At 39.6% G+C, this 13,061-nt stretch overlaps 1 protein-coding gene across 5 annotated transcripts in view; it reads left to right on the top strand.

Annotated features, from left to right (window-relative positions):
* LOC115221503 (protein phosphatase 1 regulatory subunit 12A) overlaps positions 1 to 13,061 on the top strand; it is a 414,153-nt gene that overhangs the window by 273,175 nt on the left and 127,917 nt on the right. For 4 of the 5 annotated variants that reach the window (XM_036510896.1, XM_036510897.1, XM_036510895.1 and 1 more), the window contains exon 3: positions 234 to 1,092. In XM_036510896.1, the coding sequence (XP_036366789.1) occupies positions 822 to 1,092 (271 nt within the window). In that variant the 5' untranslated portion in view covers positions 234 to 821. The remainder of the gene's footprint in view (positions 1 to 233; positions 1,093 to 13,061) is intronic. The other variant, XM_029791700.2, reaches the window with a different exon arrangement.

Here is a 13,061-nt window from a genome sequence, read left to right as displayed (position 1 = left end):
ACGAAATACTGCTAAGCATTTCGCCCGGTGTGCTAACGTTTCTGCCAGCTCGCCGCCTTATATATAAATACCAAATAAAATACCACCAAGCATTTTGCTCAGCATGGTAACAATTTTGGCAGCTCACTGCCTTTGTGTAGAAGTAATAATGATAATAATATTGTTGATGAAGAGTACAATGATGCATATAATAATGATGATGATAACCTTACGTCTCTTTTCTTTCTTTGCAGATCTTGTTCTTATGAAATGAAACTTAACCAATTAGATGGCTCTACATTGGAGAAAAATACTATTTTCTGCAGACATGGAATACCAATGCCTTAAATATTCTCTGGATGAATCTTACTTTTAAAATAATATATATTAATATATATATATATACATAAATATATGTTAATATATATAAATATATATATATTAATATATTAGTATATACATTCATATATTAATATATTGATATATATTGTGTATATTATTTAGATATTATATATTATATTATATTAATATACATATATATATTTTCTTGATATTCTATATTTGAACCTTTTGTTAACTGAAATGGATGGCTTATGTATCAGCTAACTAACTGGTTATCAAAGATTTTAGAGAAATTATTAAAATTTAAATAAATCGTATTTTTTGTTATTTAAATCTAATTTGATACTGTTAAGAAACAGAAAGGAAGAAAAACGAAATAAACAGAAATTGTTATCAATGTTATTTATCACAATTTATATCTATTAATATTGCCAATATACACACACACACACATATATATATATTAAGTTGAGTGCGATAATTAAAAAAAAACCTTCAAAATGGAGCATTACGACTTAGTCGCCGAAATTGCTGTTGTGGAGAAAATGTCTCCTGTTGAAAGACTGGTCCACGCTAGAAAAAGACGTGCTCACCAATTGAAACAATATCGACGATATGAGAAGAAACTGGATAAAGAATTTGCCAAGAAAAGGAAACCAAATAGCTACAGTAGTTCTAAGAAATTGACAAGAACTTACAACAAGAGAGGTGTGGATTTTGCTGATAATATTAAATTATTGGAGGCTGCCGCTCGTAATGACGTTGATGAAGGTAAATGATTTTTTCTTGTTCATTGACAATCATTCTCTCTTTTTTTCTTTTTTTTTTTTTTTTTTTTTGAAATATACAGTTTTGTTGTTGATGTTGTTGTCATTGCTTTTGTTGCTTAACCCCTTACCCGGCAGAAACGAATATATGCGTTTTGACCGAAATCGTTTTTTTCTATCTCTGGCGAGTTAACTCGTCAAAAGATAGTCTCGCCAAAATCGACAGCAAACGAGTTCCTTCGTCTAAAAACGGGTTAACTCGTTTCTGCCCAAAGCGGTAATTTAAAATCAATATTATTGAATTAAAATTCATAATAAATAAGGTTTGAAATATACCTCGAAATCACCATTCAAAACATAGTAAAATAAAACAATTAAAAAATATGTCTGAAAAAATACATTTATTTTCAAAATAATTGTTGGGTAAGGGGTTAACCCAAGTTAGCTTTGTTCTAGCAGATCTATCGATACTTAAAGATGTGCTGACCATCCTGTACCTTTGTCTCTCTCTCTCTTTTTCTCTTTTTTTTCTTGGAGACGTGGCTATGTGGTTAAAAAGCACTCTTTGCAACCACATAGTTTGGGGTTCACACCCACATCATCATCATCATCATTGTTCAACCGTGGTCGAGACAATGGAATTTACCATGCTACGCCAGACTTCACGGTCCATCATAGCATTATGGAGGTCCTGTTGCTGGATGCCTGTATCCCTGGAGATTACATCAGGGTAGGAGAGTGTGCGCCCTCTGGTATTGCGAGTAGATGGCTTCCAGAGGAGAAGAGTAGAAATTACCTCTTTTTCAGCTCTACAACAATGTCCAGCAAACTGGACTCTTCTACCTTTCACAAGAGATGACACAGGTGGTAGTTTCCCATATTTTTGCATTTTGGTTGGATGGCGCCTCCACTGTGCTGCACCTTGGGCAGTTGACTTCTACTATAGCCCCAGACAGACAAATGCTTTGTGAGCAAATTTGGTAAACAGAAACTATGTTGAACCCTGTTGTTGTGTATGTGTTTATGTTTGTCCAACCACTACTTGGCAACCAGTGTTGGTTTGTTTACATCCCAGCAGCTTAGTTGTTTGGCAAAAGAGACCAATGGAATAAGTACCAGTCATTAACAAATAATAAATACTTGTACATTATTTACATTCGATGGATATTTGTCCTCATCTTGTTTATTGTTAACATATGCCCATGGGCATATGGCGTAGTGTTTGAGAGTGCGGGCTACTAACCCCAAGATTCTGAGTTCGATTCCAAGCAGGAACCTGAACAATGACAATAATAATTATAATCATAATAATAACAACATCGAAAAATACCTTAGGAGTGAGAGCCCAGGTTCGAAATTTCTCCAAGACACCTGAAAAAGGCTGGAGGGTATATCAGCCGAAACGTGTTAACAACAAACAAGATGAGGACAAATATCTGTCAAATGTAAATAATGTAAGTAATGTACATAATTCCTCATCTCTTAAATATAGAACTGTATAAATACTGGTGTTGATTTGTTTCACTAAATCCTCCAAGACTGTATTCCAGCATGGCTGCTATCCAATGACTGCAACAAGTAAAAAGATTTTTAAAAAAATCTAAATATGTGGAGACAATCTTGTAATTTTTATAGATTTTAATATTCATACATAATGTATCTGGGATTATCACTAGTCATCAAATTTACCACCACCACCACCACCAACCACCACCAACCACCACCAACCACCACCACCAACCACCACCACCACCAGCCACCACCACCACCACCAGCATCACCACCAATCACCACCACCACCACCACCAACCACCACCACCAACCACCACCACCAACCACCACCACCAACCACCCCACCAACCACCAACCACCACCACCACCACCAACCACCACCACCAACCACCACCACCACCAACCACCACCACCACCAACCACCACCACCACCAACCACCACCACCAACCACCACCAACCACCACCACCAACCACCACCACCACCACCAGCCACCACCACCACCACCAGCATCACCACCACCACCAGCCACCACCACCACCACCAGCACCACCACCAACCACCACCACCACCAACCACCACCACCACCAACCACCCACCACCAACCACCACCACCACCACCAACCACCACCACCACCAGCCACCACCACCACCACCAGCATCACCACCAATCACCACCACCACCAACCACCACCACCACCAACCACCACCACCAACCACCAGCATCACCACCAACCACCACCACCACCAACCACCACCAACAACCACCAGCACCAGCACCACCACCACCACCACCACCACCACCACCAACCACCACTATCACTGCTGATACCATCACCATGATGCTCTTGTTGCCATTACCATTGACATCATCATCATAAACAACAGTCTCTACATTGATTGCTTAAGCTTCTAAAAATAGCAGCCAAATTTCCCAGAAGACTAAGTACGTCAACCTTCGTCTTCTGACTTTGAAAAAAAAGGGGGGGGGACAAAAATAAGAAAGAGGGTACACATCAATTAATGTATAATCTGAAAAATATATTTTGATACCATGTGAGCAGGCAGAATTGTTTGTACGCTGGACGAAATGCTTAGCAGTATTTTGCTCAACGCTACATTCTGGGTTCAAATTCCACCGAGGTCAGCTTTGCCTTTCATCCTTTCGGGGTCAATAAATTAAGTACCTCTGAAACACTGGGGTTGATGTAACAGACTAGTCCCCTCCTCCAAGTTTCAGGCCTTGTGCTTATAGTAGAAAGGATATTATTCCTGAAATGAAAGGTGGGATGTTCTCAGCTGGAAAAACTTTTGATCACAGTTCTACTTGACTTAGAGCTTACCTGGAGCTAAGCAATTATGACAAAAATATTTCTCAGATTTACAAAAAAAAAAACCCCAAACAACCGTTTCTTGTTTTCATGTTCTTATGAGTTGACTGTATGATTATAATATGAAAAATCCTGACTCTAAACAAACCAACGAGGGAACATGTACATGGTCTTTCTAACTGCTAGAAATAACTACCAAGTCTCCTATAAATTGCCCCATTACCTAACCATTTTAAAAGGAATTTTGTGTAGTGAGGTCCTTATGAGAAAATGACAGGATGGTCATAGCTGGAATACTTTTGATCATAATTCTGTTTGAGGACTAGTGCTGACTTGGTAAGGTGGGGAGCAGGACACAACTATAATCCTTTCTGCTATAGGGTACAAGGCCCGAAATTCGGTGGAAGGGGTATAATTGGTCACATGGACCCCAGTGTTTCTCTGGTACTTAATTTATCGATCTTGAAAGGATGAAAGACAAAGCTGACCTCAGTGGAATTTGAACTCAGAACATAGCGACGGGTGAAATACTGCTAATATACATCTGGAAGATCCTAGAAGGACTTGTCCCAAACTTTGGCATCGAGAGTTACACAAATACTAGAACTGGGAGCCACTGCATAGTGCCAAGGACTCCAAATTTGCCATCAAGATGTAGGACAAGATACTGTGATAGCCTGGGCTTCAGAGGCCCACAGCTCTTCAATATCCTCCCGAAGAACCTGAGAGACCTGCATGGGGTGGATGCAGATGTCTTTAAAATAAAACTGGATCTCTTCCTGTCGGGTGTCCCAGATGAACAAACTTCACGGTAGGAGGTGCAGATGAGGGCAGCTGCATCGAACTCTCTCGTGCACCAAATGGCAATTGCTAAAAAGCATTCATGAAGTAAAATCATATAGCAACACCAAATGGTGGTGCCCCAGCATGGCCACAGCTCGTGAGCTTAAGCTAGATAAAATAAAAATAAGCATTTTGCCTGTAGTGCTAACGATTATGTCAGCTAGCCACAAGAAACAACAACAGCAGCAACAACAATCACCACTTCATTTTAAGTTATCTTGACTACAAGACCAATTCTCCCAACCCACATATGTGTGTGTTTGTGTGTGTGTGAACATACACTTGTATGCATGATTGCATGCACACACATACACATGCATGCACATAAGCACTCTTGCACACACACACACATACATACATACATACATACACTGATGCACATGCGTGCACACACACACACACTCATGCACACACACACACACACTCATGAACACACACACACACTTATGAACACACACACACACTCATGCACACACATGCACACACACACACACACTCATGAACACACACACACACTTATGAACACACACACACACTCATGCACACACTCATGCACACAGATACTCATGCACATACTATGTTCATATGCATAAATTTATGCACACACATGCATTCATGCATGCACTCGTGCACACGCATACATGGACACTAACACACACTTATGCACACATACACACAGATGCTCATGCATGCACACACTACATTCATACGCATACACTTATGCACACACACACATATGCAATCATGTATGCACTCATGCACACACATACATAGACGCTAACACACACTCATGCACAGTCATACACACACACATACACCCATGCACAGTCATGCACACACACACACACACCCATGCACAGTCATGCACACGCATACACAGTCATACACACACATACACTCATGCACACGCAGTCATGCACACACATACAGTCATTCACACACATACACACACATACACTCATGCACAGTCATGCACACACACACACACCCATGCACACACGCATACACACACACACACACACACCCCTGCACACACACCCCTGCACACACGCATACACACACACACACACAAAAGTTAATTATTCTATGGACTGAGTGCTAACGTACCAAACGGTGGTTCCCATTGGCATGGCATTGAACACCTGCAGAGTGAAACAGATTGTGCAGATCATTGCTTCTTAACCTGGGTAAATAGCTGTTGCCCTGGCGATGGGTGGGGGTGGGGGAAGCACATGCGAGAGCAGCAAATGTAAAAAAAGTGCTGTAGGAGATTCTGCGTATTTTTGCCAGGGTGGGATGGGAAAGGGGGGGGGCATGATTTTTCTTAGAAAATAGAACATTTTAAACTAGGCACTTCACTTAAATTTTGAATTCATTTTTAAAGATATAGGCATAGGAGCGGCTGTGTGGTAAGAAGCTTACTTATCAACCACATGGTTCCGGGTTCAGTCCTACTGCGTGACACCTTGCAAAAGTGTTTTCTACTATAGCCTCAGGCCGACCAAAGCCTTGTGAGTGGATTTGGTAGACAGAAACTGAAAGAAGCCTGTCATATATATATATATATATATATATATATGTGTGTGTGTGTGTATATCTTTGTGTGTCTGTGTTTGTCCCCCCAACATCGCTTGATGCTGGTGTGTTTACGTCCCCTGTAAAAAGAGACTGATAGAATAAGTACTAGTCAATTTGTACGACTAAAGGCAGTGCTCCAGCATGGCCACAGTCAAATGAGTGAAACAAGTAAAAGAGTAAAATTTATTGCACATGAATTTAAACAACAAAATTTTAAATGGACCCTTAAAGGTTATATGGACCCAAGTTGACAGCCATTGGTCTTACTCTTTTTTTTTATTACTTGTTTCAGTCAATTGACTGTGGCCAAGCTGTAGCACTGCCTCTAGTTGAAGTTAATCGACCCCAGGACTCATTCTTTGTAAACCTTGTACTTATTCTATTGGTCTCTTTTGCCGAACTGCTAAGTTATGGGGACGTAAACACCAACATCAGTTGTCAAGATATGGTGGGAGGACAAACACAGATACACACATGCATACACACACACACACACACACACACACACATATATATTTCTACGATGAGCTTCTTTTAGTTTCCATCTACCAATTCACAAGGCTTTGGTTGATCCTGAGACTATAGTAGAAGACACTTGCCCAAGGTGCTATGCAATGGGACTGAACCTGGAACCATGTGGTTGGGAAGAAAGCTCCTTATCACACAGCAATAAAAAAATAAAACAACATGAAGATGAGGTGAAAGATCAACAGATAAGGTATATTGAAGGTGGCTGGCTGGCAGAAATGTTAGCACGCTGGGCGAAATGCCTAGCAATATTTCCTCAGCTGCTACGTTCTGAGTTCAAATTCCACCGAGGTTGACTTTGCCTTTCATCCTTTCGGGGTCGATTAAATAAATACCAGTTAGGCAATGGGGTCAATATAATCGATGTAATCCATTTGTCTGTCTTTGTTTGTCCCCTCTGTGTGTAGCCCCTTGTGGGCAGTAAAGAAATAAGATAGGGTGTATTGAGATGATGCGCAGGAAAAATGGAAGAAGTCTTCAACATTTTGCACCTATGCTCTGCTACATAAAGGTTAGATGAGGAGAGAGAAAAAAATGAAGAGGAAAAAAAGAAAAAAGAAATGTGTGCGAGTTAAAGATGCTATGAGGTGAGATTGAACCTGGGAGACATGTATTTGCAAAACGAACTACTTAACCCCTGTTGCCTTTCTTGCACTGATTTTGTGGTTTGCAGATGATAAACATGGAATTATCAAAAATAGACAAGAGCCAGTGCTTGTAAATACTAATAATAGTACTGTTAGTTGCGGAGCTTCAGTGTGGGCAGCAGTCACAGGAGATAAAACAGTTGGTGGTAGAAGAAAAGAGAGAGGACGCAACTAGTATGAAGACATGTAGGGAAGATGCTACACAGCCTGTTGGAGTAAATATGTGTTTTATATGTTTGTACATGTGTTTGTGTATGCGTGTTCTTTTGTTTGTTTCTTATATATATAAGAATGGAGAGAAGGCGGTGGGGGGGGGGGGGCAAAAATCCTTTAGCTGAATCTTGGTTTTTTATTTTTTTTTTTTTTATTTCTCAGATATTAAGATGGTTTTTTTTTTTATCTTTGGAACATATTTTTGTAAATTCAAAACGCACACTGAGTCTTTCAATCTTTCGCCAAAATAGGATTTCAACTGCCGCCGCCACCACCACCACCACCACCACCACCTCCTCTTCTTCTTCTTCTTCTCCTCCTCTCTTCTTCCTCCTCTTCTTCTTCCTCCTCCTCTTCTTCCTCCTCTTCTTCTTCTTCCTTCTCCTCCTCTTCTTCCTCCTCTTCTTCTTCTTCTTCCTCCTCTTCTTCTTCCTCTTCTCCTCTTCTTCTTCTTCCTCCTCTTCTTCTTCTTCCTCTTCTTCCTCTTCTTCTTCCTCCTCTTCTTCTTCTTCTTCCTCTTCTTCTCTTCTTCTTCCTCCTCTTCTTCTTCTTCTTCCTCTTCTCCTCTTCTTCTTCCTCTTCTTCTTCTTCCTCCTCTTCTTCTTCCTCCTCTTCTTCTTCCTCCTCCTCTTCTTCCTCGTCTTCTTCCTCCTCCTCTTCTTCTTCTTCCTCCTCCTCTTCTTCCTCATCTTCTCCCTCCTCATCATCTTCTTCCTCCTCATCTTCTTCCTCCTGTTCTTCTTCCTCCTTTTCCTCTTCTTCTTCCTCCTCCTCCTCCACCACCACCTCCCCTCCCCCTCTTCCACCCCCACCACTCCACCCCCCTGTCTTTTAATGGGAATCGTAAATGCGGATGAGCATTAAACAGATTCATTCCAGTTTGTTGAACATGGTTAAACGAAGAGAATGTTTCAGAAAGAGCTTTTCATTAATCCATTAATACATTCTTCGTTAAATACATGACTGTAAAGTTATTTTAATCAATCCTTTATGGAATTTTTTCTTTTCTTTTCCTTTCTTTTTTGTTAAGTCTGGGAACATAACTGAAGATACATATCTGAAGATTAAGAAAAAAAAATAAACCAGAATTATTATATATCTTTATATATAAAAGTGAAGTTGTGTGAGTGTCTGTCTCCTACGATTTAGATTCCTAACTACTCCCACATTTTGCGGTGCAGTTTAACCGAAAGCGGGTATCTTATAGTCGTCATTCATATCGAGCCCTTCTGGGTATTAGCGCGCGTCTATGATGAGTCTACGATTTAAAAAAAAATTTACCATCATCTTTTCCCATTTTTAATGCATTTTTTTGCTATTATATAAGGGAAGTAACTCTCTAAAAATGCTTATATAGTTATTTCCCTTACAAACCCGAGCAACGCCGGGTGGTACTGCTAGTTAGTTATGAACATGTTAGGTTATGAGCATGTTAGCTAGTATACAGTAGATATTACAACCTGATTTGTTAAGGTTAGTAACAGGAAGCAGGAATGTTGACATAATAGTGTCGTTAATGGGTGGTACTAAAATAGAGATGCTGTAATTACTAGTATAATTACTTATTAAAATATATGGTCAAAAAATGTTACTTCTTGTATCATTTAAAATTTTCTTGCCACCAAATAGTTTACAGAATAACTTTGAGGTTGTGTTTAATTAGGTCTGTAAAGGTTATAGGCACTGCCCTTCCTCCCATGGCTGACTATTAAGAAACAGCAAATGTGAGGATTCGGTAATGATCTGGCAGAAACGTTAGCATGCCGGGCGAAATGTGTAGCCACATTTCGTCTGTCATTACGTTGTGAGTTCAAATTCCACCGAGGTCGACTTTTCCTTTCATCCTTTTGGGGTCGATTAAATAAGTACCAGTTATGCACTGGAGTCGATATAATCGACTTAATAACTATGTCTGTCCTTGTTTGTCCCCTCTGTATTCTGTGTTTAGCCCCTTGTGGGTAATAAAGAAATAGGTAATGATATGTGTGTCAGTAAAGGCATGGTTATGCGGGTTGGAAGTTTGCGTCCTAACCACTTGGTTTCAGGTTCAATTTTACTGTGTGGCTCCTTGGACAAGTATCTTCTGCTGTAACCCCAAGCTGACCGAAGCTTTGTGAGTGGATTTGGTTGGTAGAAACTGAAAGAATCCCATCATATATATGTGTGTGAGTGTCTGTATATTTGTGTCTGCTTATTTTTTCTTTTATTCTTTTACTTGTTTCGGTCATGTGACTGCAGCCATGCTCGAGCACCACCTTTTAGTCAAGCAAATCGACTCCAGGACTTATTTTTTAAGCCTGGTACTTATTCTATTGGTCTCTTTTGCTGAACTGCTAAGTTATATGGACATAAACACACCAACACTGGTTTTCATGTGGTGATGGGAGAACAAACATAGAGACACAAAGCCATACACAAATAGACATGTATACATGTATATATACGATGGGCTTCTTTCAGTTTCCATCGACCAGATCCACTCACAAGGCTTTGGGTAGCCTAAGGTTAATGTAGAAGACATTTGCCCAAGGTGCCATGCAGTGGGACTGAACCCAGAATCATGTGGTTGGGAAGCAAGCATGGAAAAATTGACATTAAAATGATAATGATGATTATGTTGAATTGGGTCAAAGACTTCATTTATTATTTGAGTTAACCTTTTAGCTGTATCAGGCTGTATCAGGTCCAAATATTGGACATTGTTTTATGTTGAAATCCCGCCAGATTCAGCCTCTCACACCCACCCTACAATGTCATTCTGGAAATAATCAATCATGTCACTGAAATTTCAAAGCTACAAGATAATGCATGATTAATTTCAAAGCAACGTAGATATCCAAGTATTATATTTGACTGAAGAATCTAAATACTAAATGGTTAAAATGACTATCTGACCTTTTAATGCAGTTTGCAGATTTCATTCTGTTGCCTGCATTTGAACAAGGGCTCTGGTTTTAGGATAACTTGTTCCCTTCTTCATGTCAGTGTCAAAGGAGCTGGAAAAATAAAGGGCCATGGGCATTGTTCTTTTCTTTGTAACTAAATGGTAAAATCCACTGAAAGCATTTAGTGCAGAAAATATTAAAAAAATTGATTAGGAATAATTCATAGTGAGAATTATTAATCAGTGACACATAATATTTTCATTTCTGTTTTTTTTAGTAAGAGAGGCAATTCTGAAAATGTTTTGATTTTATTCTAACCTCATCAGGGAAACATGGCATTCACTATACTTGCTGAAGCCATGATAGGAGAATTAGAAAGGAAATGTGGCCGTTGCCAGTGCAGCCTCCACTGGCTTCTGTGCCGGTGGCACATAAAAAGCACCATCCGAACGTGACCGATGCCAACCCTGCCTCGAATGGCTTCTGTGCTGGTGGCACATAAAAAGCACCATCCGAACGTGGCCGATGCCAGCACCGCCTTGACTGGCTTCTGTGCCGGTGGCACATAAAAAAGCACCAACCGATCGTGGCTGATGCCAGACCCCTCTGGCACCTGTGCAGGTGGCACGTAAAAAGCACCCACTACACTCGCGGAGTGGTTGGCGTTAGGAAGGGCATCCAGCTGTAGAAACACTGCCAGATCAGACTGGAGCCTGGGGCAGCCCAGACCCCGGTTGAACCGTCCAACCTGTGCTAGCGCGGAAAACGGACGTTAAACGATGATGATGATTGATTGGTATAGAAAAATAAGGTTATTTAAAGAAAAATAACACAGAAATGCCATCTACATGAAGAATAACAATCAAAGTATGTGTGTTAACATATTTAGTATAGAACATGTTTGATTTAGCATTAAAAACCTTACTTTGAGTAGTTATGTGGTGAAAAATATAAATATTGTTAGCCTTTGATAATATTTATGTATTTTTATATGTGAAGGTATGTGTCTCAGTGTGTCTATCTATAAAAGCTAGTCTCAATGGTTTCTGAACCAGCCATAACATGTATAATGTTTCCTATTTCGAAAGCTTGTTTCTCTCTTTCTCTCACGCACATATACACACAGCAGGTGTTGTTGCTTTCTCTTGGATTTGCCGAGAAAATGAAAATCAATTCTTGCTAATGTGCAATAAATCGCTTTATTGTCTGACTGCTCTGTTTTTTTTTATATATTTCTAGTGAAATTTACGGCTGAGATTTGAGCTCTGGGTAAAGGTTAAAAGCTAGTTGAGATCACACACTGCAAAATATATGCCATGCTTTTATTAGTTAATGCTTGGCTCAGAATAAAATTTGCATGGTAAAAAAAACAAAAATCTATAAACGCTATTGCACTAGTAATTAAGGTCTGCTATGACTTAACTTGGTCGGATTCACATGCAAGTGGCTTTGACTACTGACATTATATCTTGTTTTGTGCATTATGTTTAAAATATTTGTTCAATGATAAGACATTACCTGGATATATTGTTAACTATGAATAGAAGTCATTTTTCACTTGATCAACCATGTCACGCAGATAAATGTTAACTGGAAAATTCCAGTAGCTGCACACGTTATTTTATTGATTCATTCATGAGAATCAAACCCTCTTTTGTGGGCAACACACATATGAGGAACAGGATTATTACATGAATCTATGCTAGCTGACAAATGTCCAGTTTCTAATGCAGGAGCTCACACTTGACTTGGTCGGATTCACATGCAAGTGGCTTTTTTTGCAGTCATGAATTGCCTTTATTCTTTTGTATTCTTCACTCACTTATCCTGATTCTTCTTCTGTCATCATTTTCTCTTCTGTTTACCCTCTTGGTCATGTTGCTGTGAATGAAAAGCAAAAACATATTGTAAAGTAGTGAGGACTTTCTTTTTTGGTCTTATGAAGTACAAAGCAACTCCACTAGTGCTGGTGCCATGATAAAAAAGACCCAATACATTTTGCAAAGGGGTTGGTGAGTGAGCAGTGTCAGTGTAGGATGTAGAAGGTATTTTAGTCAGGTTGAGAACTTGACAAATTATCTCGTGCTGGCGCCACAATAAAATGCACCCAGTACACTCTGTAAAGTGATAGGTGTTAGGGGAGACATCCGGTTATACAGGGTCAGGCAAAATAATCTGACACATTTGTAGGTTAAATAAAAGGCAAATGAAGTAAAGAAACAAAAAAGTGTTTTTATTTTTGAAAAGTACATATGATGCCATTTTGTTTCATTATGTTTTAAAAATTAAATCAGTCAAATGGGATCCATTATTGTCTACACACTGTCGAAGGCGTTCACGAAAGTTGTCAATAGCTCGGCGGGTCATTTCATGTGGAATGGCAGTAATTTCTTGACGAATTGCATCTTTAAGTTGTTCAATAGATCGAGGGCGATTA

The sequence above is a fragment of the Octopus sinensis genome, linkage group LG18, assembly GCF_006345805.1.
Source record: "Octopus sinensis linkage group LG18, ASM634580v1, whole genome shotgun sequence".
Taxonomy (NCBI): Eukaryota; Metazoa; Mollusca; class Cephalopoda; order Octopoda; family Octopodidae; genus Octopus; species Octopus sinensis.
Note: the sequence above shows the minus strand (reverse complement) of the source record. Positions and strands in the feature narration are given on the sequence as shown.